The sequence below is a fragment of the Gorilla gorilla genome, chromosome 3 (assembly GCF_029281585.2).
Source record: "Gorilla gorilla gorilla isolate KB3781 chromosome 3, NHGRI_mGorGor1-v2.1_pri, whole genome shotgun sequence".
In the NCBI taxonomy this organism is placed as follows: domain Eukaryota; kingdom Metazoa; phylum Chordata; class Mammalia; order Primates; family Hominidae; genus Gorilla; species Gorilla gorilla.
This window is the reverse complement of record NC_073227.2, coordinates 90,860,409-90,885,394: the sequence shown is the minus strand read 5'-3', so window position 1 is coordinate 90,885,394 and position 24,986 is coordinate 90,860,409. Positions and strand designations below refer to the sequence as shown.

At 36.3% G+C, this 24,986-nt stretch overlaps 1 protein-coding gene across 1 annotated transcript in view; it reads left to right on the top strand.

Moving 5' to 3' along the window:
* Nucleotides 1-24,662, top strand: part of JCHAIN (joining chain of multimeric IgA and IgM) — a 28,413-nt gene extending 3,751 nt beyond the window's left edge. The window contains exons 2-5 of the mRNA XM_031010198.3: nucleotides 13,691-13,778; nucleotides 18,003-18,126; nucleotides 22,908-22,988; nucleotides 23,658-24,662. Of these exons, the coding sequence (XP_030866058.1) occupies nucleotides 13,715-13,778; nucleotides 18,003-18,126; nucleotides 22,908-22,988; nucleotides 23,658-23,868 (480 nt within the window). The 5' untranslated portion in view covers nucleotides 13,691-13,714 and the 3' untranslated portion in view covers nucleotides 23,869-24,662. The remainder of the gene's footprint in view (nucleotides 1-13,690; nucleotides 13,779-18,002; nucleotides 18,127-22,907; nucleotides 22,989-23,657) is intronic.
* Nucleotides 24,663-24,986: the final 324 nt, after the last annotated feature.

The window sequence follows — 24,986 nt, the reverse complement described above, 5'->3', positions numbered from 1 at the left end:
AGACACATCTTTACAGTTGCATCTGATATTTTAAAAATAACTGACTGGATATTCCTCACCACAGATTTATGCTTTCTCCTTATTAGGGAAAATGAACTTAGTATGGCACTTACATATGATGTAAACACTCTGAATAGAAGAGTTAGAACAAGAAAATTGTATTTTCTTACCTACTTTTCCAACTAAATCTTTAGAGTTCCCTTTTGGTGTTCTTTCATATCCTTTTTTGGGGTGCCATCTGATATTGCTCTTTATGAACACCTCTCTGCATCTAGAAAACATTAATATATAAAATTAGACACATATGAAGAAAAGTGATAAAGTTATATGCCAACTGAGTAAAATGGTATACAAGATACAAGATGAATTTATTAGCAATGAAGAAACAAAGTAAAAGAGTGAACAGAATGGAATGACATTTAGACCTACTTGAATTAGTTTGAAAGATTTTAGGATTTTTTATGAGGATGAACAGGAAGGAAAGAGAAATAAATTTATGGTAAGGAAAATGACAAAGTAAAAAAGATTCTGAAACAGGAATTAGCAGATCATATACAGGAAAAGGAAAGCAGACATATTTGACTAGAGCAGAAGCCTCTCCAGAAATCAGAAGTTTTCTTAAAGCAGAGAAGGACCAGACCACTGCAATGGATGAATTGAAGGGAGCATATTCTTTTTGTTCGAGGGGTATCCTGGAAACCTTACTTATTATTGTGTCCCTGGAGAGATTACCATGAAATCTAACCAGATTTTTTTTCAAATGAATTTTTGGAAGTAGGCCCTTTTTAAATTAGGACCTGCCTAGCAGGTGATATGGTGAAGGGAAATAGCTCTGTGTGATGGTCAAACCACTGACATGTAATTTCTCAAACAGCAATTCTGTGAAAAACCACTGCAGGTGCAAGTTTATTTAAAAGCTGACCACAACACAGGTGCAATTCTCCTCATAAACATTTAACCACAGAAGGACTACCCTAAAAGTCTATGTGGAAAGCTCTTCGAGAAAAAGAAGTCAATTTTTTGGTTTGTATTTTTTAATTTTTAGTAAGAATTTGGAATAAAGTTTCTTCCTCATATTTTGAGTTTTGTTTTTTTTTTTAAATTCAGCTTTTGCCTCTGTTTTTTTTTTTTTTTGAAATGGAGTCTCACTGTGTCACCCAGGCTGGAGTGCAGTGGCATGATCTTGGCTCACTGCAACCTCTGTATCCCAGGTTCAAGCAATTCTCCTGCCTCAGTTCCCGAGTATCTGGGATTACAGGCATGCGCCATCATTCCCAGCTAATTTTTGTATTTTCAGTAGAGATGGGGTTTCACCATGTTGGCCAGGCTGGTCTTTAACTCCTGACCCCAAATGATCTGCTTGCCTTGGCCTCCCAAAGTGTTGGGATTACAGGCGTGAGCCACTGCACCCAACTGACCAGCTTTTGCCTCCTGATATCTAAATATAAATTTTACATATACTGTGCTTGGACAGAGATCAATATTTGAAGAAACTCTGCATATAAGAAATGTTTAGGGTTAAAAAATGCCAATTAGTATTATCAGACATTTAATGAGGTTGGAAGTCACAAAGATTAGGAAGGAGGGTATCAAAGCGTATCAAAGTTGAGTAAAAATGCTCTGTTTGACTTTTAATCATTCAATGCTTATATAATATCAGAAAAAAATCATTCAGTGTATATCTCTGCAAAAATAGCTAAATATATATATATATTTTTTGAGACAGAGTCTTGCTTTGTTGCCAAGGCTGGAGAGCAGCGGTGTGATCTTGGGTCACTGCAGCCTCCTCCTGGGTTCAAGTGATTCTCCTGCCTCAGCCTCCCAAGTAGCTGGGACTACAGATGTACTTCACCACACCCAGCTAATTTTTGTATTTTTAGTAGAGCTGGAGTTTTACTACGTTGGCTAGGCTGGTCTCAAACTTCTGACCTCAGGTGATTCATCAATCTCAGCCTCCTGAAGTTCTGGGATTACAGGCATGAGCCACCGTGTTCAGCCAGCTAAAGCATTTTTGTTAGACAAAATCATTTTTGATTATTTCACTTATTTAAATTACGGATTTCTAAGTTTTGTATCATTTCACAAGGTATACATAATCAAAACATCACATTGTGAAATGATTAAGTCTAATCTTTCAATTCCCCCACCCCCAAAAAATGCCAATTAGAAGAAATTTCTCCATATAGATGTGAAAAAATAGTGTTAATGGCTCTTGGTATTGTGAGAGGTAAAATGGACTGTAAGTTAAGAGGCTTAGGCTCTCTACCTTTAGCTTTAGAATGACTAAGATTGATTCTGAAGTTCAAAATAGATTCTAAGCTTGTACAATTGAAATGGGGGAAAAGGCCGGGAATGGTAGCTCACGCCTGTAATCCCAGCACTTTGGGAGGCCAAGGTGGGTAGATCACTTGAGGTCAGGAGTTTGAGATGAGCCTGGCCAACATGGTGAAACCCCGTCTCTACTAAAAAAGACGAAAATTAGCCAGGTGTGGTGGTTTATGCCTGTAGTTGCAGCTACTGAGGAGGCTGAGGCAGGATAATCGCTTGAACCCAGGAGGCGGAGGTTGCGGTAAGCCGAGATCATGTCACTGCACTCCATCCTGGGTGACAGAGAGAGACTCCATCTAAAAAAAAAAAAAAAAAATGGGGGAAAAAAGTTAATCCTATAAAGTGCACGGTGTTGTTATCTACTATGATTCTCCCCCTCACTCTGCTGCAGCTACAAGTGCCTTCCTTCCTGCTCCTCATCCTGTGTGGGCCAAGCTCTTTCTTATTTTGTGCTTTTTACTTGCTGTTTCCTTTCTTGGAATAGTGTTTGCCTGACTCTAGGTTAGGCAGAATAATGTCCCTTCCAAACATTGCAAATATAGTTGCAATTGCTTCTGTACTCCTTAATATTATTAAACATATTTTAAAACTTTTATTGATAATTATTCCAGATAAGTCATGTCTGCTCTTGTGGATTTGGACACAGAGTGCCCTACAGGAGTTTTAGGAAGTTCAGAGCAACCCAGCAAGGATCTTGGTAGGAGGACCGATTGTCAGATCAAGGGCTATACCTCAGTTTTGTCATAGTAAAACAACCAGGCTGGGTGCGGTGGCTCTCATCTGTAATCCCAGCACTTTGGGAGGCTGAGGCCGGTGGATCACTTGAGGTCAGGAGTTCAAGATCAGCCTGGCCAACATGGTGAAACCCCGTCTCTACTAAAAATACAAAAATTAGCCAGGCGTGGTGGTGCATGTCTGTAGTCCCAGCTACTCGGGGGGCTGAGGCACAAGAATTGCCTGAACCCGGGAGACGGAGGTTGCAGTGAGCCGAGGTTGCGCCACTGCACTCCAGTCTGGGCAGCAGAATGAGACTCCATCTCAAAAAAAAAAAAAAAAAAAAACCAACACAAAAAACGTCTTCCTCTTTATCCTTTGTTAGTAATTTTATGCTTGACTGATTTGTGAAATTCTGGGATATTTGGGTACTTTTAGTTTTGTGGTGGTAAGTTAATAGCAGTTATATATTCATGATAAGTATATATACACACACATATAATGAATTTTCCACTTTGTTGGAGTGGAGATGGTTTTTGATGGAGTGGAGATGGTTTTTGCTGTTAGCTTCTCTTGGCAGCAGATCTTTTGTTCAGTGCTAATAGAATCTTCCTTCAGTTTATTTCTCTGGATTGATTCAAAAGTTACTTTTGTCTTGTCTAGTGTCTCAAACGTATAGAAGTTAGAGAGATGGTATACATGGAGAAGAGTTAAAGGCTGTGCTTTCAATGGCCATTTGACATATTTTAGAATCTATGTTTTAGGGAAATAAATATCTTAATTTCCTCTCTGTATTCCTTGCAAGTGTGTCATTTAATTCTGGGTTTCTGGGATTGTTATATATACCTGGTTGTAAAAGTAGTCATGGAGTTCCTCTGTAATAGACTTCGTAAATTTGTCAGATATAAAATGCTTATCTCGAGTATACATTTTACAGTATTCTTTTAAAATTATTTCTTTTTATGTCCTCTGAAATAAATAGATTCTGGAATATATTCATGAGAGTGCTAAGGAAATGAAAGACGATACTTTTTAGGGAGATCCAGGACTGATGATGCTCTTTCAGTTCACTTACCACTTGTAATAATACTGAAGATTCTGTCAGATATATTTAGGGTATCACATACACAAAAAGGATTTCTTTTTTCTAGCACATTTGGGAACACTGATAAGTTATTTCTAAATCTAAAAGATTATTGGGTTACTTGGAATTCACAGATTGACATTTAATTCAAGGTTTTGTGTAGACTTCATATTTTCCCTCGTAATTTTTAGAGCTGATTAAGCAGTACTATTTATTAGTAAAATTTGTTTTTCATATAAAGTTCAAGGACAAATGGGAAATGTGAATTATTACACTAAATGTAGAAATTAATCCATTAAAAGGAAAATCAAGAGATTTCAGCTGCATCTTGGATTTAAGTCCAACAAGCCTGTTAAAAAATATCATCCTCCCTTTTAAGAGTTCAAATGGCAAAATGCCAGGCTGCTATCAAGACTCCTTTTATATTAGGGAAGGCTTTCAAGGGGAGAAATGAGATGACATTAAAATAGAGAATAAAGGAGAGATTGGCCTTTTATGATAAGGATTCATGTTACCTTATGGATGAAACCCAGACTTTGAGTCTGTGTGATAGTATGGATTATGAGTTAACTTGAGATGAACTACTGCACCCAAAATGTGCTTATTAATGGACTGATATTGATAGAGATAGGACTTTAGATGTATGCTGCAAAAGTCTATCTTAAGCACTATCCCATTAAACATTTTTCTTAATGACTTCAATAAGGATCCGATGGCATGTGTCAAGTTTGCAGATACTGTAAAGCTGAGAGAAAGAACTAATGTGCAAGGTTTCTGAATCTGCATTAAAAAAGAATCTAAGACATTGTAATGTTGGTCTGAGTTTAGCAAGATAAAACTTAGGGACCAATGCTAAATCTCATGCCCAAATCCTAACTTGTTTAAATATTAAATATGGGAAAGTCATTACTTTATAGAAACATATTTTTTTAAATGAGATTGCACACTTTAATTGAAGCCAATAGTGTAACATAGCTGCCAAAAAAGAGATATTATCATCTTAAGTGGGATTTATTGAAAAATGTTAAGTTTGGCTGTTGTTTGTACTGTCCAGACTACACTTGACTATTGAATATGTATCTAGATACTACTCTTTAAATAGGACATTGACAATATGGAGCCTATCCACAAAAGAGACTAATATTGTTAGAAGACATAAACTTAGAGGCAGTTTTCAACTCCTTGTAAAAACGTTCTCCATTCATCCTTCATTCAGTCAATATACTTGAGGCAATCCTGTGCTTGTTCTTGGAAACAGAAGTAAGCAACAAGACAATGCCGCTCTTAAGGAGTTTTTATTTTAATGAGGAGGAGACAGTTACGACTAAGTAAACTAAAGAATTTCAAACAATAATAAAAACTATGAAGAAAATAAAACAGGGCAATATGATAATGATTGGCAATTGGTTAGGAAGATTATCAGCTAGAAAATTTCTCTCTGAGGCAATGACATTGGAGTTGAGACTTGGTGGTAAGGGGCCAGCCATGCAAGGCTATGGAAAGTGTTGCAGGCAGAGGGACTAAGACAATACGAAAGCCTTGAGCAGAGTAGCTGGAGAGAGATGAGTGGAAGGGGGAGTTGCAGGAAATCAGGAAGGCTAATGACTCTGAATTTATTCTAAGTGTAATGAGAAGCCACTGGAGGGTTTTAAATCAGATATGATCTGATTTACCTTTGAAAAGATCATTTTTCATGGTAAGTGGACAATGAATTGTGGCAGGTAAGACTAGAGAAGAGTTTGGAACAGTGAACAGTTTAATGAGTTATAACATGAAACCATATTTTCGTCCAATTATTGCCTCTCAATTACTATAATTGAATTTTTCTTTGCCTTTTTGACAATGTTTTAAGAAGATTCCATAATTTAAAAATATTTTTTCATTATTAAAAAATCTAGTTTATTTGCTGTGATTGTAAAAGTGCTATAAATAGTAAAGCTCATTTTTTAAAAGTCTAGTTCAGTCTAAAAGCTTGTATCTCAAACTTACTCTTAATTTCAAGTCTCCAATGCTAAACAAGATGGAATAACGGTGCAGATTTTCCCTGCCATTTGAACCAACTAGAAAAAACTGACAAAATTTAAGAAACACTGGTTTTCTTCTTATTATTATTATTATACTTTAAGTTCCAGGGTACATGTGCACAACGTGCAGGTTTGTTACATATGTATACATGTGCCATGTTGGTGTGCTGCACCCATTAACTCATCATTTACATTAGGTATATCTCCTAATGCTATCCCTCCCCCCTCCCCCGACCCCATGACAGGCCCCGGTGTGTGATATTCCCCATCCTGTGTCCAAGTGTTCTCATTGTTCAATTCCCACCTGTGAGTGAGAACATGCGGAAGAAACACTGGTTTTCAAGACATTAGGCAATGCAGGACAGTGATTTCGGAGAGACTGGAAACAAACAAGGAGACCATTACCATTGCCCCATGTTGCCTTGGAGAGAGTTCCCAGGCCATGGCTTCACTGGAGGAATTCTGCCAAACATTTAAGGAAAAATAATACTAATTCTACACAAACTCCTCCAGAAAATTGGAGAGGGGGAAATACTTCTAAACTCATCTTTTCGGGACAGCATTATTGTAGTAACAAAACCATGCAAAGACATTACAAGAAAAGAACATTTTAAACCAATTATCCCTCATGAATATAAAAGCAGAAATTCTAAGCAAAATTTTGGTAAATAAAATTCAACAATTTACAAAAAGGATGTTATATCATAACTAAATGGGGTTTATTCTAGGAATGTAAGGTTAGTTTAACATTTAAAAATAAATGTAATTCACCATATTAAACAAAAAAAGGAAAACCATATGGTTATCTCAATAGACAGAGAAAAAATATTTGACAAATATTCAATGTTCACTTCTGATAAAAACTCACAGCAAACCAGGAAGAGAAGGGAACTTCCTCAACTTGGTAAAGGGCACCCAAGAAAAACCTAACATCAGACTTAAAAAACTGAATTCTGAAGATGTGAACTTTTTAATAGCTTTACTGAGATGTAACTGACATACAGTGCACTGCACACATTTGAACTGTACAATTTGATCAATTTTGACATATGTGTACACCTGTGAATTCATTATCACCACTAAGATAATGAACATATTCATCATCTCCAAAAGGTTCCTTATGTCCTTTTATAGACTTATAGTCCCGCCTTCCCTTCTCTCTGTCCCCACCTTCCCAGATAATCACTGATCTGCTGTCACTATGCATTTGTTTGAATTTTCTAGAAAAAAATATAAATATATCCAAATATAGAATCATACACTATGTACTTCTTCTTTTTTTTTTTTTTTTTTTTTTGAGACAGAGTCTTGTTCTGTCGCCCAGGCTGGAGTGCAGTGGCGCGACCTCGCTCACTGCAAACTCTGCCTCCCGGGTTCAAGCGATTCTCCTGCCTCCGCCTCCTGTGTAGCTGGGATTACAGGCACCCACCACCACACCCGGCTAATTTTTGTATTTTTAGTAGAGACAAGGTTTCACCATGTTGGTCAAGCTGGTCTCGAACTCCTGACCTTGTATTCTGCCCAGTTTGGCCTCCCAAAGTGCTGGGATTACAGGAGTGAGCCACTGTGCCCAGCCTGTACTTTCTTAAAAAAAATTTTATCTGGCTTCTTTCCCTCAGAATAATTATTTTGAGATTCATCCATATTGTGTCTATTAATAGCTTATTCATTTTTATTATTGAGTAATGGATATACCACAATTTGTTTATCCAATTTGTTTTTGGACATTTAGACTGCTTCCAGCTTTCGGCTATTACAAATAAAGCTAACATATCTTCCAAGTGAACTTCCTCCTCACCCATCCTAAGTTGGAAACTTTGGACATTTTCATTTATACTTTATATAGCATGATCATGTATCATTTTTGATATTCCTGCACATCCACAACCCAAGGGGCCATGTCAGGTTCTCCCAGGAATGCTTTCCCCAAACTTCATTGCAGTTGGTAGCTGCATTTTCTGCAACTCCACAAGGAGTTAAGACATAATGATGACGACGATGATAATAATAAGTAACTAGTACTTACATAACACTTATTGTGTGCCAAGATCTAACTTCTTCACATGATGTAATAGATGTAATAAATATTAACCTGACAACAATCCTGTGAAGCATATATTGTTATTTTCCCCCTTTTACAGATAGAGGAAATTAAGAGAGATTAAGTGATTTGTTCAAGGTTTGTCCAGTGTTACCTAGCTAGAGAGTGGTGGAATTGGGGGATAAACCCAATCAGTCAGGCTCAGAGCCCTTTCTCTTAACTATTATGCTATATTGCTTCTCAATCTCCCCTGCTTTTAGGGTCCCTGATCTCTTGGGTGATTTTCTTGAAACTCTCCCTCACTTGAATCTGGGAGAGGAAAGTGCCCCACCTTTACTCTCTACTGTCCCAAGGGTGAAGCGAGGTGGGATGTGTGTGGGAGTCTCTTATTACAAACACTATGATTTCAACAAGGTAACAGCTGCTCTTAGAACATCCCCCCTCTTCCCTCCCTAGTCTTCTAAAGATGAGATGGGAGTGTATGGGGGTGGTGGAGTGGTGGTTGATGGAAGTAGATTGAATTTTGTTGCCTCTTTTTAGAAAAAAATTGTGTGTGTACATAATAGTTATACATTGAAAACTACTGTTATCTTCCTTAGCCTTGCCTTCAATTCCTGGCCTCAAGCGATCCTCCTGCCTTAGCCTCCTGAGTACCTGGGACTACAGGCATGCACCGCTGTGTCTGGCTTCGTTGCCTCTTAACAAACCTTGGAGGAAATATTTGGCTTGCTTTAGATTTGTGGTACTTAGTCATTCTTGTTTATGATCTGTGTGCCTTAGTCACCAATGCTGAGGGAAAGGAAAAGTTACTTTTTAATTATAGAAGCTATTATGGTAGTCCAGGAAAGAGGATGGAGGCTTGGACTAGGTTGGTAGTGAAAACGGAGAGAATCAGATGAATTTGGGATATGTTTTGGAGAGAAAGCCGACAGGTCATGCTGGTAAATTGGATGTAGGGGAGAGGAAAAGAAAGGAAGCAAAGAAGAGGATTTTGGCTTGAGTAACTGATGGAGGTGCCATTTACTGAGATGGGGGAAAACTTGAGACAGAAAGAGATTGGTATGTGAGTGTGAGGGTGGACCGGTCATCAAGAATACCGTTTTACCTGGTTAAGTTTTAGATACCCATTTAGATAGCTACATGGAGATATAAAATAAAAAGTTGGACATAGGCATTCAGAACTCAATGGGCAAGGTCAAAGTTAAAGTTATACATTTGAGAGTCCTCAGTGTGCCCTATGTTTAAAGGCATGGTATAAGGTAAAGTTAATTAGGGAGAGGCTAAGAGAATAGAAAAGATGAGGATTAAGCCTTGATGTCCTCAATATTCAGAGGAAAATTTAGCAAGAGACCCGGAAGGAGTCACCAGTGAGACAGGAGGAAAACAGGGAGTTACATTCTGTGTCCCATGAGAATAAAGTCTTGTCACAATTTGAATATCCCAAAATATAATGAGTTGTGTCCACAGGGAGTGGAGCATCCAACTATTTCGGATGATTTTCAACTAAATGCTGAATTCAGTTATATAGAATATTGAAAAAAAATTGAGAGTCATGAAGGTGAGACTAAATTACCTTTAAGATCTCTTTCATCTAGCTGAGTCTATCACTGAATCTCTTACTATACAAATCTTAAATGTGAGTGTAGAAAAATAAGCCTCTTTTTTTGCTGAGAATTTAGAACACATGGCTAAGTTCTCAATCACTTAACACACATATAAAGGGTTCTACTATTCACATTTTACATTTTTTTAGTGGCAAAAACATAACTAAAACTGGCAAAGAAATGGTTTAAAAATTAAACTGGAACTTGTATTTGTATATAGTAGGTTAATGATAAAAAGAATATGCAACAGCTTACCTATAGTGAATTATAAGCAAATACAAACTTCAGCTAACTTTTCAGTATGGCTATTTATTTAAAAATTACCTTTATTAATCTTTTGTTCTTCCATAAATAGTTATTGCTGCTAGTTATTCTGCACTCCCTTACCTCCTGCTCTAGGCCAGTCTTTTTTTCCATTAGTTTTCAAACTTCAGTGCACATCAGAATCAACTGGGATGCTTTTTGAAAATACATATTCCAAAGTCACATCTCCAGAAATTCTGAGTGTTACCAAGAAATCCATATTTTAACCAGTACTACAAGTGGTTCTAGTCAGATGATCCCTAGAGCACACAAGGCAAAAGACTAGTCCAGATCCTATGTTGCCAGCATAGGTAATTCTCTTCTAATGACAAATGTGTCATACTTTATTTTTATTAATGCAATTTATTTTAGATCTATAGTTTACATAATCGAAATATAAAAATGCAAGATTGGCCAGGCGCAGTGGCTCACGCCTGTAATCCCAATACTTTGGGAGGCCGAGGCAGGCAGATTACCTGAGGTTGGGAGTTCCAGACCAGCGTGAACAACATGGAGAAACCCCGTCTCTACTAAAGATACAATACTAGCTGAGCATGGTGGCACATGCCCATAATCCCAGCTACTCAGGAGGCTGAGACAGGAGAATTGCTTGAACCTGGGAGGCGGAGGTTGCAGTGAGCCGAGATGGCACCATTGCACTCCAGCCTGGGCAACAAGAGCGAAACTCCATCTCAAAAAAAAAAAAAAAAAAAAAAGCAAGATTGGAAGAATGAAAATATCAAATATAGAGCTTTTCTTTAGGTTAGTAATTATGAGTTAAATAATCTTTGCTGTTATAAAAAAGGAAACTTTTGGAGAAGTTTTAATTTGTTCCCAAGGATTTACCCAACTTGCTTTGGGAAGGCAGTCTAGCCTTGAGTTTATTTTTCAAGAATTAAAAAGGTATCCAGCTGACTATTAATTACTATTTTTTTTTGAGTGATTGAATAAGTCAGTTACTTAGAAACTTCAGTTGGGGGTGAGGATCTTTTAGAGTGGTTGATAGTTGTTTTGACCTCCTGACCACAAACTAAAATAATGTGCTTTCAGGTCTGTTTCTTTTTTTAATAAACTGTCCATGTGATGCCAGTATATTTTCCCTAAACTCAAGTAGTTGCTAAGTCCTACTGACAGTAGAAATTAAAATAGGAATAAACTTGGACAGTATAGTAATATTGCATATGACAGTGCCTGGCACTTTGTTCTTACAGACTTTCAATACATACTCTGAAGAAGTGCAGTCATGTGCTAGCCTTTAATGTCTCTTTCATCCTGCCATTTCGTATTTCTAGCTTTGAAGTCTGCTTGCCTTACTTATGATTCTGAAGTACTCCTAATTTCCTCTTAAAATTCTAGGAGTCCCTTCAAAAATTAGAGCTGAGAACCAGAAGTAACACAGATTTGATGCTGTTGTGTAACCAGCATATTCTTGGAACCAACCTTGCCTAAGAGACAGGAAATTCCAGCATGTTGGAGTGGGAGTGCAGGGGGTGCTCTGTCCAAAAGCTCAGTTAAAAAAAATGACACTAATTAAGTGAAAAAAATTTTACACAAAATACTGCAGTGATTCAGTTTGCTGTTGAGGCATCTCAAAAATCATCTTATGGGTTTACAATTCTGAAAGGTGTAACTAGACACAAGGTCTGTCTTAATGCTATCAAATTAAAATATGGCAACTTATTTATCTGGTATATACCCGCCTCTTTTTTTTTTTTTTTTTCAAGATAGAGTCTCCCTCTGTCACCCAGGCTAGAGTGCAGTGGTGCCATCTCGGCTTACTGCAGCCTCTTGCATCCAAGATTCAAGCGATTCTCCTGCCCCAGCCTCCCGCATAGCTGGGATTACAGGCCCTCACCATGTCCAGCTCATTTTTGTATTTTTAGTAGAGACGGGGTTTCACCATGTTGGCCAGGCTGGTCTTGAATTCCTGACCTCAAGTGATCCACCTGCCTCGGCCTCCCAGAGTGCAGGGATTACAGGTGTGAGGCACTGCGCCCAGCCAAGTATCTACCAGCTTCTAATTCCAATTCCATGTTTGAGCTTATAAAATAACTGAAAGTAATCAAAATACATTTTGTAAGATATATACAAAATACATATTTTGTGAGATATATACAAAATACATATTTTGTGAGATATATACAAAATACATATTTTGTGAGATATATACAAAATACATATTTTGTGAGATATATACAAAATACATATTTGTGAGATATATACAAAATACATATTTTGTGAGATATATACAAAATACATATTTTGTGAGATATATACAAAATACATATTTTGTGAGATATATACAAAATACATATTTTGTGAGATATATACAAAATACATATTTTGTGAGATATATACAAAATACATATTTTGTGAGATATATACAAAATACATATTTTGTGAGATATATACAAAATACATATTTTGTGAGATATATACAAAATACATATTTGTGAGATATATACAAAATACATATTTTGTGAGATATATACAAAATACATATTTTGTGAGATATATACAAAATACATATTTTGTGAGATATATACAAAATACATATTTTGTGAGATATATACAAAATACATATTTTGTGAGATATATACAAAATACATATTTTGTGAGATATATACAAAATACATATTTGTGAGATATATACAAAATACATATTTTGTGAGATATATACAAAATACATATTTTGTGAGATATATACAAAATACATATTTTGTGAGATATATACAAAATACATATTTTGTGAGATATATACAAAATACATATTTTGTGAGATATATACAAAATACATATTTTGTGAGATATATACAAAATACATATTTTGTGAGATATTTACAAAATACATATTTTGTGAGATATATACAAAATACATATTTTGTGAGATATATACAAAATACATATTTTGTGAGATATATACAAAATACATATTTTGTGAGATATATACAAAATACATATTTTGTGAGATATATACAAAATACATATTTTGTGAGATATATACAAAATATATATATTTTGTGAGATATATACAAAATACATATTTTGTGAGATATATACAAAATATATATTTAAATCTGGTAGCTTGGTTAATTAAGGACTAGTATAAAAAATTAACAAAAGATACACTTGGGACCTTAAAGGACTTTCATTTCTCTCCCCTTCCTTCATCTCTCCTCCTTCACTTCCCTTCATTTATTATTCTAGGCATGACAACTGTCAGATGTCTGATTTGAAGACTAATATGAATATATCTAGGTAATAAAATGGAAAATCCCTATTTCAACATTCTTAATGGAATCCTTCCTTGAAATTATTGTTAGTCTTCTGGTTTAAACATTTATATAGTGTAAATGCAAAATAAAAATGATTGTATCAAATTATGGTTTTTATTTGGATGCTTTGCAAGAAAATACTTAAATGTGAGTCATACATTTTTCCAGTTCAGCATTTAAACTTCAGACTTCAACCACAGTTGTGATTGTTTTTAGTTTGTTAGCTGCCTGGAGTGTTATTTTAAGAAAGCAGAAGCACCATCATTTGCACACTCCTTATAGGTCACACACCTTAACCCTGACTTTTTTTGCTCCAGTTTTTCAGAAGAAGTGAAGTCAAGATGAAGAACTATTTGCTTTTCTGGGGAGTCCTGGCCATTTTTATTAAGGCTGTTCATGTGAAAGGTATGTGATATTTAGAAAATGATCCCAGATCAAAGGAAAAATATAGGACAGATCTGTTTTTCAGTTTTAAACATTTATGCCTATGCTTTGGTTGGCCAGTTAGCCAGCTACTTTTTCCTAACATGCTTTCATCTTTCTATGGCAGTTGTCTTTACATAGATAAGACTCTTTTTATTCTTTTTTCTCTTATCTTACTTACTTGTTTGCCTACTACAAACTAGAGAATAAGAAATTAGCTAACTACAGATAGTCCTGCTTATATGAATGTCCATATTGAATCTTAAAAATCTATAATCCTTCCCTTGAGTCTCTTAAATTAATATTCTGGAGAAATGAAATAATAATTACTGTAAGTACAACATGGAATGCATTGGGATTTTATTTCCCCAAAGAGGCTGGTATTGGTTTTAACAGCTTTCCTGGATCTGAGCCCACAGATTTATTATGACCCTTTAACAATGTTTAATGTTATACAGGTTGCCTATAAATTGATGACTGAACTTTTGTTATTTTGTTTACTGATCTTTCAAACAACTTCAGAAAATGGAATACATTCTGAATTTAGAGGTACAGTATTAAATAATTTTCATTTAGAAGGACACACTAAAATTTGTCTGGATTGTTCCTATCACTGAGTCTGTGGTTCTTATTTCAAGATGAATAATGACAGAAATGTGATTAAGAATAGGCCTTATATATATATTTTATACTAATTTAGCATTAAGAATAACTTTCTAATGATTTAAAATATAAAATATTAGTAAAGCATGTACAATGTAAGTATATATACATATCTAAAAATATATGATATATATAATGGGGCTATTTCCCTATAAAACCTATAAAGTTGAAAGTTGAAAATATCATACTTTCAACTTACAGTGACTTTATAGGGAGGTAGCCCCATTGTAGCTGAGGAGCATACTGAATACATATCACTTTCACAGCATCATAAAGTAGAAAAATCATAAGTAGAACCACGGTAAGTTGGGGACCATCTGTATATAAAACAGCTATCACTTACTGAATATGATATTCTAGGTATCATGCTAATTCCTTTACATATAATATTCCATTTAATTCTCTCAGTAACCATATGAGAATAAATACTATTATTACTTCTGACATACAGTTGAGCCAGTTGAGACTTACAGAGGTGAAATAACTTACCAAAGTCATACAGCAAGCAAGAGTGTAAGCAGAACCCAGGCAATCTGACCCTATAGCCCGCACTCCTACTATCCTATTCTGCCTTGTGTAAGGCAATCACTTTTTAGTAAACTCATTATGGTCATATATAGCATATGTTGTTAAATCTATTTTCTTATTTGTTTGAAGTGAATTAAATTTAACAAATATTTATTGAACACCTACTATGTGTCAGATGCTCTTGGAATAAAGTAAGGCATAGTCCCTAATAACAGGTTTGTTAGGGAAAATTACTGCCTGTTGGTGAGAGCAAATGCTAGATTCTAAGTCTTGGTGAATTGAAAGTATTTGTACCTTTTCTGACAGCTATGTATTTCTGATAGATATTAGGCTGCCTAATATTTTTCTATATTAACTTCCCAGGTTTCTGGTAAGGAAGTAATCATATGCCGTAATAGAATATAGACATTTTCTATTTAAGACTTAATAGTCAAGTCAGTCTTCAACAATCTATATTTTTGGTCAGGCATTATGTGCTCATTTATATTTCATTGAGAAAAAACTTTTAAGAGTCACGGATACACAAGTAGGAAAGAGGACATCATTTAAGTCATTTTACCTCTTTCAGATGTTAATGAGTTATTTCATTACCTTGAATTTACTCCATAATGTTTCTTTCCAATATTACACAGACTGTGTCAGAAGATTCATTAGGAACTTATGAATAATGGTATAATAATGCATTATAAAGTACTCCAAACAATTACAAGTACAATAACAATGGTCTTAAAATGTTTTTGTAGTGGCTTTTATCATTAAGACTGAAATAATGCATTAGGTCCTCTTTGCTCTGGGAATCGTCTCAGGAATAGACTTCCAGTTAAAATTATAACTATTCTGATCATTTAAACTTTATAACTTGAATTCGTATACTAAATCTTTGTTTTTTTTTTTAGTTGAGGCTTAATGAGAGGAATTGTTAAAGGTCACTTAGCTAAAATTATATGAATAAAGCATATTTAACATCATTGTTGTAATTATTATTATTATTATTATTTTTTTTGAGATGGAGTCTCACTCTGTTGCCCAAGCTGGAGTGGAGTGGTGCAGTCTTGGCTCACTGCAACCTCCACCTCCCAGGTTCAAGAGATTCTTCTGCCTCAGCCTCCCGAGTAGCTGGGATTACAGGTGTGTGCCACCATGCCTGGCTAATTTTTGTATTGTTAGTAGAGACGGAGTTTCACCATATTGGCCAGGCTGGTCTGGAACTCCTGAACTCATGATCCACCTGCCTCGGCCTCCCAAAGTGCTGGGATTACAGGCGTGAGCCACTGCACCCGGCCAACACCATTGTTATTATTAATTAGCACTCTTATTTAATAGCATTACTTATGTAAAGCTATTATTGAATTTTTAAAATCTGGTAATTTGCCAGGTGCGGTGGCTCACGCCCATAATCCCAGCACTTTGGGAGGCCGAGGAAGGTGGATCACCTGAGGTCAGGAGTTCGAGACCAGCCTAACCAACATGGTGAAACTCGGTCTCTACTAAAAATACAAAAATTAGCTGGGCATGGTGGCACATGCCTGTAATCCCAGCTACTTGGGAGGTTGAGGCAGGAGAATCACTTGAACCCGGGAGGTGGAGGTTGCAGTGAGCTGAGATCACGCCATTGCACTCCAGCCTGGGCAACAAGAGTGAAACTGTCTCAAAAAATAAAATTAAAATAAAATCTGTTAATTGATCCAAACCCAGATGATACAAAATTTCCTTTGTTTATTCCTTGCAATACTTATCAAGGTCAGGTGCGGTGGCTCTGTAATCCCAGCACTTTGGGAGGCTCGAGGCAGGTGGATCACTTGAGGTCAGGAGTTTAAGACCAGCCTGGGCAACATGGTGAAACTCCATCTCTGCTAAAAAAAATACAAAGATCTAGCCAGGTGTGATGGTGCACACCTGTAGTCCCAGCTACTTGGGAGGCTGAGGGAGGAAAATCACTTGAACCCAGGAGGCAGAGGTTGCAGTGAGCTGAGATCATGCCACTGCACTCCAGCCTGGATGACAGAGTGAGACATTCTGTCAAATAAGCAAACAACTTATCAGACCTCTTTGTCTAATATTCAGATTAGACAATAAATGTTGACATTCAAAGTTAAGGCTTTAATGGTCATATGTGTATTTATTCATTTATTCATTTTTTTCTGTATACAGGCATATTCAATTGAGATTGTACCTCATAATATTTCTAAATTGCTTTTGCAAATTTACAGCACTTTATATCTATATATACTCTATCTTTTAAAATAATTCTTTTTTTCCTTTTTTTTTTGAGATGAAGTCTCACTCTGTTGCCCAAGCTGGAGTGCAGTGGCATGATCTTGGCTCACTGCAACCTCCACCTCCCAGGTTCAAGTGATTCTCCTGCCTCAGCCTCTTGAGTAGCTGGGACTACAGGCATGCACCACCATGCCCGGCTAATTTTTGTGTTTTTAGTAGAGATGGGGTTTCACTATGTTGGCCAGGCCGGTCTTGAACTCCTGACCCTGTGATCTGCCCGCCTCGGCCTCCCAAAGTCCTGGGATTACAGGCATGAGCCACTGCGCCCTGCTTAAAATAATTCTTATAAGAAATATAGCCTTTTTTTTTTTATTGAATCATGTACTATGATAATCTGATTGTTATTATGAAAAGGCAGATAATTGTGGTAGAGAATTTTTAAAAGTCTTACAAAATAAGGTTATCTTGGATGAAAACATGCCTGTTCTTAACTATAAGACAATTTATACAAAAAAAATTTTAAGTACAAATGAGAGTTTAGGAAGGATGCGAAAATCAGAATTCTTTCAACCCAGATTCCCATAGACTGGTTCAAGAAAAAAGTGAAAATTCCTTTTAGAGTACCTTTGGATTTCCTTCACTGTGATGTAAGATTCTGCTTAGAGAACAAATGGAGAAAGCTGAGACAAACCAACCATAAAACTATTTTTCTGCAGGCAAGAAAGATAAAATAACTCAATACAAAATATATAAATTGACCTTTGTTTTCCTTTCTTTTTAATACGTTTACCTTTCAAGCCCAAGAAGATGAAAGGATTGTTCTTGTTGACAACAAATGTAAGTGTGCCCGGATTACTTCCAGGATCATCCGTTCTTCCGAAGATCCTAATGAGGACATTGTGGAGAGAAACATCCGAATTATGTATGTGGCATTCCATATTCCTTTTTTCCCTGTTCTAAGCAGAGATACTTTCTGACACTGAGCATTGTTTGAATGTAATACCTGCCTCTTTACTCCCCTTTTTGCTGTGTAGCACTTTACATGAGTAAAGAATTGAGTCTTATGAATGAGCTTGAGGCAATTTTATTGAAATTAGGGGTAAGAATGAAAGATTACAGCCAATCTAAAATCAGTGGGCTACATCAAATTATAAACAAAGGTTGTAATCTGGTCATCAACATGCACTGTTTATATGGAGTTATTTCTATTTATTTATTTTTGTTTGCTTGTTTTTGAGACAGGGTCTCACTCTGTCACCCAGGCTAGAGTGCAGTGGCAAGATTACTGCTTACTGCAGCCTCGAACTCCGAGGCTCAAGTGATCCTCCTCAGTAGATGGGACTACAGGCATGCACCACCCCACACCTGGATAATTTTTAATTTCTCTTTAGAGACAGGGTCTCACTATGTTGCCCAGGCTGTTCTCGAACTTCTGAGCTCAAGCGATCCTCCTGCCTTGGCCTCCCAGAGTGCTAGGATTACGGGCCTGAACCACCACGCCTGGTTAAGTTATTTCAATTTGAATCAGAACTTTCAGTTGCCCTTGATCAGTTCAAACTGAAACTTCAGATAACACTAAAGCCTTATTTTGTACCATATATAGATAACTGAGTCTTTTATACTGTAACCAGATGTCTGCATCGAGATAAGGCAGACTGATCACATTAACTAATTTGATTCGATCTCACTTTTATATTGGATTTCAGATATTCATTTCATTTCACACACAGTCCAGAGTTATATGCTATACTGCTCTTTTTCAATAGCAAGAATGCTAATACTATTTGAGAAATTAGATTTCTATTGGATCCAATCAGTTATAAGTTTTCCTTGTAAACCACTCCTACCTTAATAGTTTTCCCCAATCAAATCTCCTATAGAAAGAGAACAGAGCATTCCATTCCATTCAATCAATGGAAAAAGTATAATGTGTTTAAGAATTTTGTTTTAAGTTCTGTCTGGGACACTTAATAGTTGTGTGTTTTTGTATGCAAGTTACTTATCTACTTTGAACTTCAACTTTTTCATCTTTAAATGAGGAAAAAAATCATGCTTAACTCATAGGATTATTGTAAAAATAAATAGAGAATATTCCTTTTAGAGCTTATATATTTCTGGGACATATTAAAAAATATTTACTATTATTTATTCACCTAATCTATGTGCCAATTATTGTCACCATCCTGCTTAAAAGTCTTGTGATGGTTTCTCCAACATTGATCTTAGGATATATTACAAATGCCTTGGCCTGATCTACAAAGCTTAGCATAACTCTCAAGATCATCCATTGCCACTTTTCTTTTACTTTATGTTTAAAAATTCAGCACTACTGGGGCTGGGCACGGTGGCTCATGCCTGTAATGCCAGCACTTTGGGAGGCCGAGGCGGGTGGATCACCAGAGGTCAGGAGTTTGAGACGAGCCTGACCAACATGGTGAAACCCCGTCTCTACTAAAAATACAAAAATTATCCGGGCGTGGTGGCAGGTGCCTGTAATCCCAGCTACTCGGGAGGCTGAAGCAGGAGAATCACTTGAACCCGGAAGGCGGAGGTTGCAGTCAGCCAAGATCACGCCACTGCTGCACTCCAGCCTGGGGGACAAGAGCGAGACTTTCTCAAAAAAAAAAAAAAAAAAATTCAGCACTGCTGTAGTGTCTCTATTTCCCCGCATTCACAGTGCTTTTACATCTGCTAGTTCCTCTGTTTGAAGAACTCTGTCCCACCCCTCTTAGCCTAGTTAACTCCTTCTCAATGTGCATGTCTTAGTTCAGCCATCACTTCCTCTAGCAGGTTTTCTTTGACCACTCAGATCCTGCCCACATAGCTTCGTGTTAGGGATAGAATAGCTGGAGTAGTGGGTAATTGGAAAGAATGGCATACATGACATTGGCACTTAAGCCATGTTGAAGAGTGTCTATCTTACGTTTAAACCTCCAGGAGATTTTTAAAATCTCCTCCATGATCTTCTAATTCATCTTTTTATTTTATGAAATGATTCTTTTTATATTACATTGTTTACTGAAATCAGATAATTCAGATATTTCATGACACTTTGCCTGATGTGTTGATCTTCCCTGTTCTGATTTCTGAAAGTATATTGCCATTGCTGTGCCATTATGGTATTATTATTATTCTTCTTATCATTATTTTGAGATGGAGTCTCCCTCTGTCACCCGGCTTGGAATGCAGTGGTGCGATCTTGGCTTACTGCAACCTCTGCCTCCTGGGTTCAAGCAATTCTTCTGCCTCAGCCTCCCCGAGTAGCTGGGACTACAGGCACGCACCACCATGCCCAGCTAATTTTTTTTGTATTTTTAGTAGAGATGAGGTTTCACCATGTTGGCCAGGCTAGTCTCGAACTCTTGACCTCAGGTGATCTGCCCACCTTGGCCTCCCAAAGTGCTGAGACTGCAGGTATGAGCCACCGTGCCTGGCTTTTTTTTTTTTTTTTTTTGAGACAGAGTCTCACTCTGTTGCCCAGGCTGGAGTGCAGTAGCATGATCTTGGCTCACTGCCACCTCTGCCTCCCAGGTTCAAGCAATTCTTCTGCCTCAGTCTCCCGAGTAGCTGGAACTACATGTGCACGCCTCATCACCTGGCTAATTTTTGTATTTTTAGTAGAGACAGGGTTTCATCATGTTGGCCAAGCTGGGCTTGAACTCCTGACCTCAAGCAATCCACCCGCCTCAGCCTCCCAAAGTGCTGGGATTACAGGCGTGAGCCATCATGCCGAGCCTGCCATTATGGTATTATTCCCAACTCCATTACTTACTAAAATGATGTGACTTTGGGCAAGTTACTTAACTAGCCTTTTTCCTAAACTTTAAAAAAAGGGATAATTATGTATGTATGAATTTATACACATATACTTTATAGGGTTGTGAGGATTAAATACAATAATTCATAAAAGAACAGTGTTTGGCTTATAGTAGCCTCTCCTTTTTCTGATATTACTAGAGTCTTTACAGTCTTATTAAGAATAGTTTCATTCATTCATTCAACGAATGTTTATTTAGTAACTGCCAAATATTAAGCGTTGGTGGTGGGGATAAAACAGTTTATTTAAAATATAGTCCATTTCTTAAAAGAATTTATAGTCTAACAGGAAACCGTAAACAATTAAAAAGGCAATTACAATTCTGTATTGTAAGTGCTATGATAGGAATGGGCATGGGTTGTTATAGGAGTACTGAGGAGGGGCACCCAGTCCAATCCTCGGGGAGAGGAGAAGGGTGGCAGTGGGAGGCAGGAAAGGGTGTTTGGAATAAGTGGTGGGATGGATGACGGCTGTTAGCTCAATAGGAGTTTGCTGGCTAAATGTGTGTGGGGAGTGAGAGAATTAATAGGTGGGGCAGATCATTCCAGGAAAAGGAAACAGGATTGCTGTGACGATTATATGAGATCATCACGTAATATGCTTAGCATAATACCAGGCACACTGTAACCAGTATTATATGTTAGAACTGTTATTGTTAAGATGGGAGATGAGAAAAGCATGGTACGTTTGTGGAATTGCAAGTGATTGTTTACAGCTGGCATGCATTGTAGATGGTGACATTGTGAGAGATGAAGCTGGAGAGTTAGGGGCATATTAGGATATGTGCCTTCTATGCTATTTTGAGGATACCCTGTTATCTGTGGAGAGACACTAGAGGTTTTAAGCAGAGAAGGAAATTAAGCTTGCATTTTTAGAAAGGATGTTTGGCAGTAATGTGGCCAGTGGTTTGAAGGGGTCAAGACAAAAGGAAGACATTGTTACAATCTAGGAGAGGATAGTGGTGTCCTGAATTAAGGCAGTAATAATGAGAAGAGAGGCAAGTGGATGGATTTCACACATGAAAATAATTAGAATCAACTGGACTGTGAGATTGATTAGATATGTGACGGGGGGAGGATTCAGGTATGATAGCCAGGTTTTTGGCTTGGATGGTGTTTCTAAATACTGAGTTAGGAAACACAAGGTTTTTGTTGTTCCTTTTGGTAGGGAGGGGTGCACATGAGAAGGAATGATGACTTAGATGAAAAAAATTTTAAAGTTAATGAAATCACCTGAACTCGTTGACGATCATCTAATTTTTCATGGGACATCACGATGAAAAAGTTCCAGCTTTGCTACTTAATTGTTGTGTGAACTTGGGTGGATCACTAACCTCTCCTATTTATGATTTTCTCTCCTCTAAAATCTGGATAATAATATCTGTCTGTCCATTTCACATATTCCATATGCCACATACCTAGCTAGGCACTGGGAATACATAAATGTTTTTGCCTCAAGGAACTTACATAGCCCAGGGAAGCAACCACTCTGTAGACAAGCAACTATGATACGGCATTCGATATAATAAATATATATGAGCATTAATGAGACTGCAGAGGAAGAAGTTTGTTGAAGGGTGGGGATAACATCAATATAATTATTACAGAGGTAAAATGTGAGTTGAGTTTTAAAGGAAAAGCAAAAATTTGCCAAGTCAGCAAAGATAGTTGACAGCGGAGTTGCTGTGAGGTTTATTTTGAATGAGAAATATTTAAAATATAGCAAGTTACTATAAAAATCTGAGTAATGGTATTACTCTAGAGTGCTTATAGAGTACTAAATACAATAAGTACTGTTCTGATGAAATAGTGGCAGTATACTCATTACCAAAAATAACAATATCTGCATTTCATTGTTTTAACTTTGTTTTCTTTCTTTTCTTTTAGCGTTCCTCTGAACAACAGGGAGAATATCTCTGATCCCACCTCACCATTGAGAACCAGATTTGTGTACCATTTGTCTGACCTGTAAGATATATTTTTTTCCATAGTAATATAGATGTGGAAGTTAATAGCTTTTAATTTTAACCTTGTTAGTAAGAATGTTTTTTAAAATATGTTGGAGTATAAACATTTACAAACATAATCTGAACTTTTGAATACATTAATTCCTATGTTAATTATTAGGTATCATAAATTCATAAAACTTTGTCACAGATAAAATTTAGCTATACATTTTTTCTAAAGAAAAAATCATTGGCATTCATAGAAAGGCCAATTTCTCTTAATAGTTCAATAAGTGGATTTGATCTTATAAAAGCAGGTGTTTCTTTGGAAATGACAGACTCCAACATCAATTTTTTTTTAAATTCTCCCTTTCTTGTCACTATAAATAACTTGTTTAGACAGATATACAGTTGGGAATAAGCCTAACACAGTAGAAATTGCTGTATGGTGTAGATAAAACAATCATATTATCATATCATTAATTATGTTGCTTACTTTCAACTAATATATATTAAAGATTGGAAAATCCCATAAGCTATTCTGTATTGTACAGCTGCTTATGTCTGAAAGGAGTCATCCTTTGCTGTCATGTCAGAGCTGCAAGAACTAATTGATTTTGGACTGAAATGTGTAGTCACATTTTGAGACAGCATTTGAGGGGATTGTCTAATACATATATTTGCTTTTCAGCTGTAAAAAATGTGATCCTACAGAAGTGGAGCTGGATAATCAGATAGTTACTGCTACCCAGAGCAATATCTGTGATGAAGACAGTGCTACAGAGACCTGCTACACTTATGACAGAAACAAGTGCTACACAGCTGTGGTCCCACTCGTATATGGTGGTGAGACCAAAATGGTGAAAACAGCCTTAACCCCAGATGCCTGCTATCCTGACTAATTTAAGTCATTGCTGACTGCATAGCTCTTTTTCTTGAGAGGCTCTCCATTTTGATTCAGAAAGTTAGCATATTTATTACCAATGAATTTGAAACCAGGGCTTTTTTTTTTTTTTTTTTTGGGTGATGTAAAACCAACTCCCTGCCACCAAAATAATTAAAATAGTCACATTGTTATCTTTATTAGGTAATCACTTCTTAATTATATGTTCATACTCTAAGTATCAAAATCTGCCAATTATCATGCTCACCTGAAAGAGGTATGCTCTCTTAGGAATACAGTTTCTAGCATTAAACAAATAAACAAGGGGAGAAAATAAAACTCAAGGAGTGAAAATCAGGAGGTGTAATAAAATGTTCCTCGCATTCCCCCCCGCTTTTTTTTTTTTTTTTGGCTTTGCCTTGGAGAGCCAGAGTTTCTGCATTTTCTTTACTATTCTTTTTAAAAAAAGTTTCACTGTGTAGAGAACATATATGCATAAACATAGGTCAATTATATGTCTCCATTAGAAAAATAATAATTGGAAAACATGTTCTAGAACTATTTACAAAAATAATTTAAGGTGAAATCTCTAATATTTATAAAAGTAGCGAAATAAATGCATAATTAAAAATATATTTGGACATAACAGACTTGGAAGCAGATGATACAGACTTCTTTTTTTCATAATCAGGTTAGTGTAAGAAATTGCCATTTGAAACAATCCATTTTGTAACTGAACCTTATGAAATATATGTATTTCATGGTACGTATTCTCTAGCACAGTCTGAGCAATTAAATAGATTCATAAGCATATACCTGTGTGAAATAATTTGTTGGAAAAAAGTTTCCTTATGTTAACTTTCTTTACGTAAGTTAACTTGCTATTGATGAATGGTTTGTAAGTATGATGTAATGAAGCATTAATCACAGAACTAATACATGTACATATTTGAGGTGGCTTTGCCATTTTGTACCCATAATTAAATAAAAGGGCAAAATCCCCCCTGATAAATACCATGTTTATCATGGCACATAAAACTTTATGGCAGAAAGCCAAGGCCAATTGACATATATATTTAAAGGTACTATGGAAAGTAAATGCTAACTCTGAATTTAAAACAGTGGGAAGATGATTAG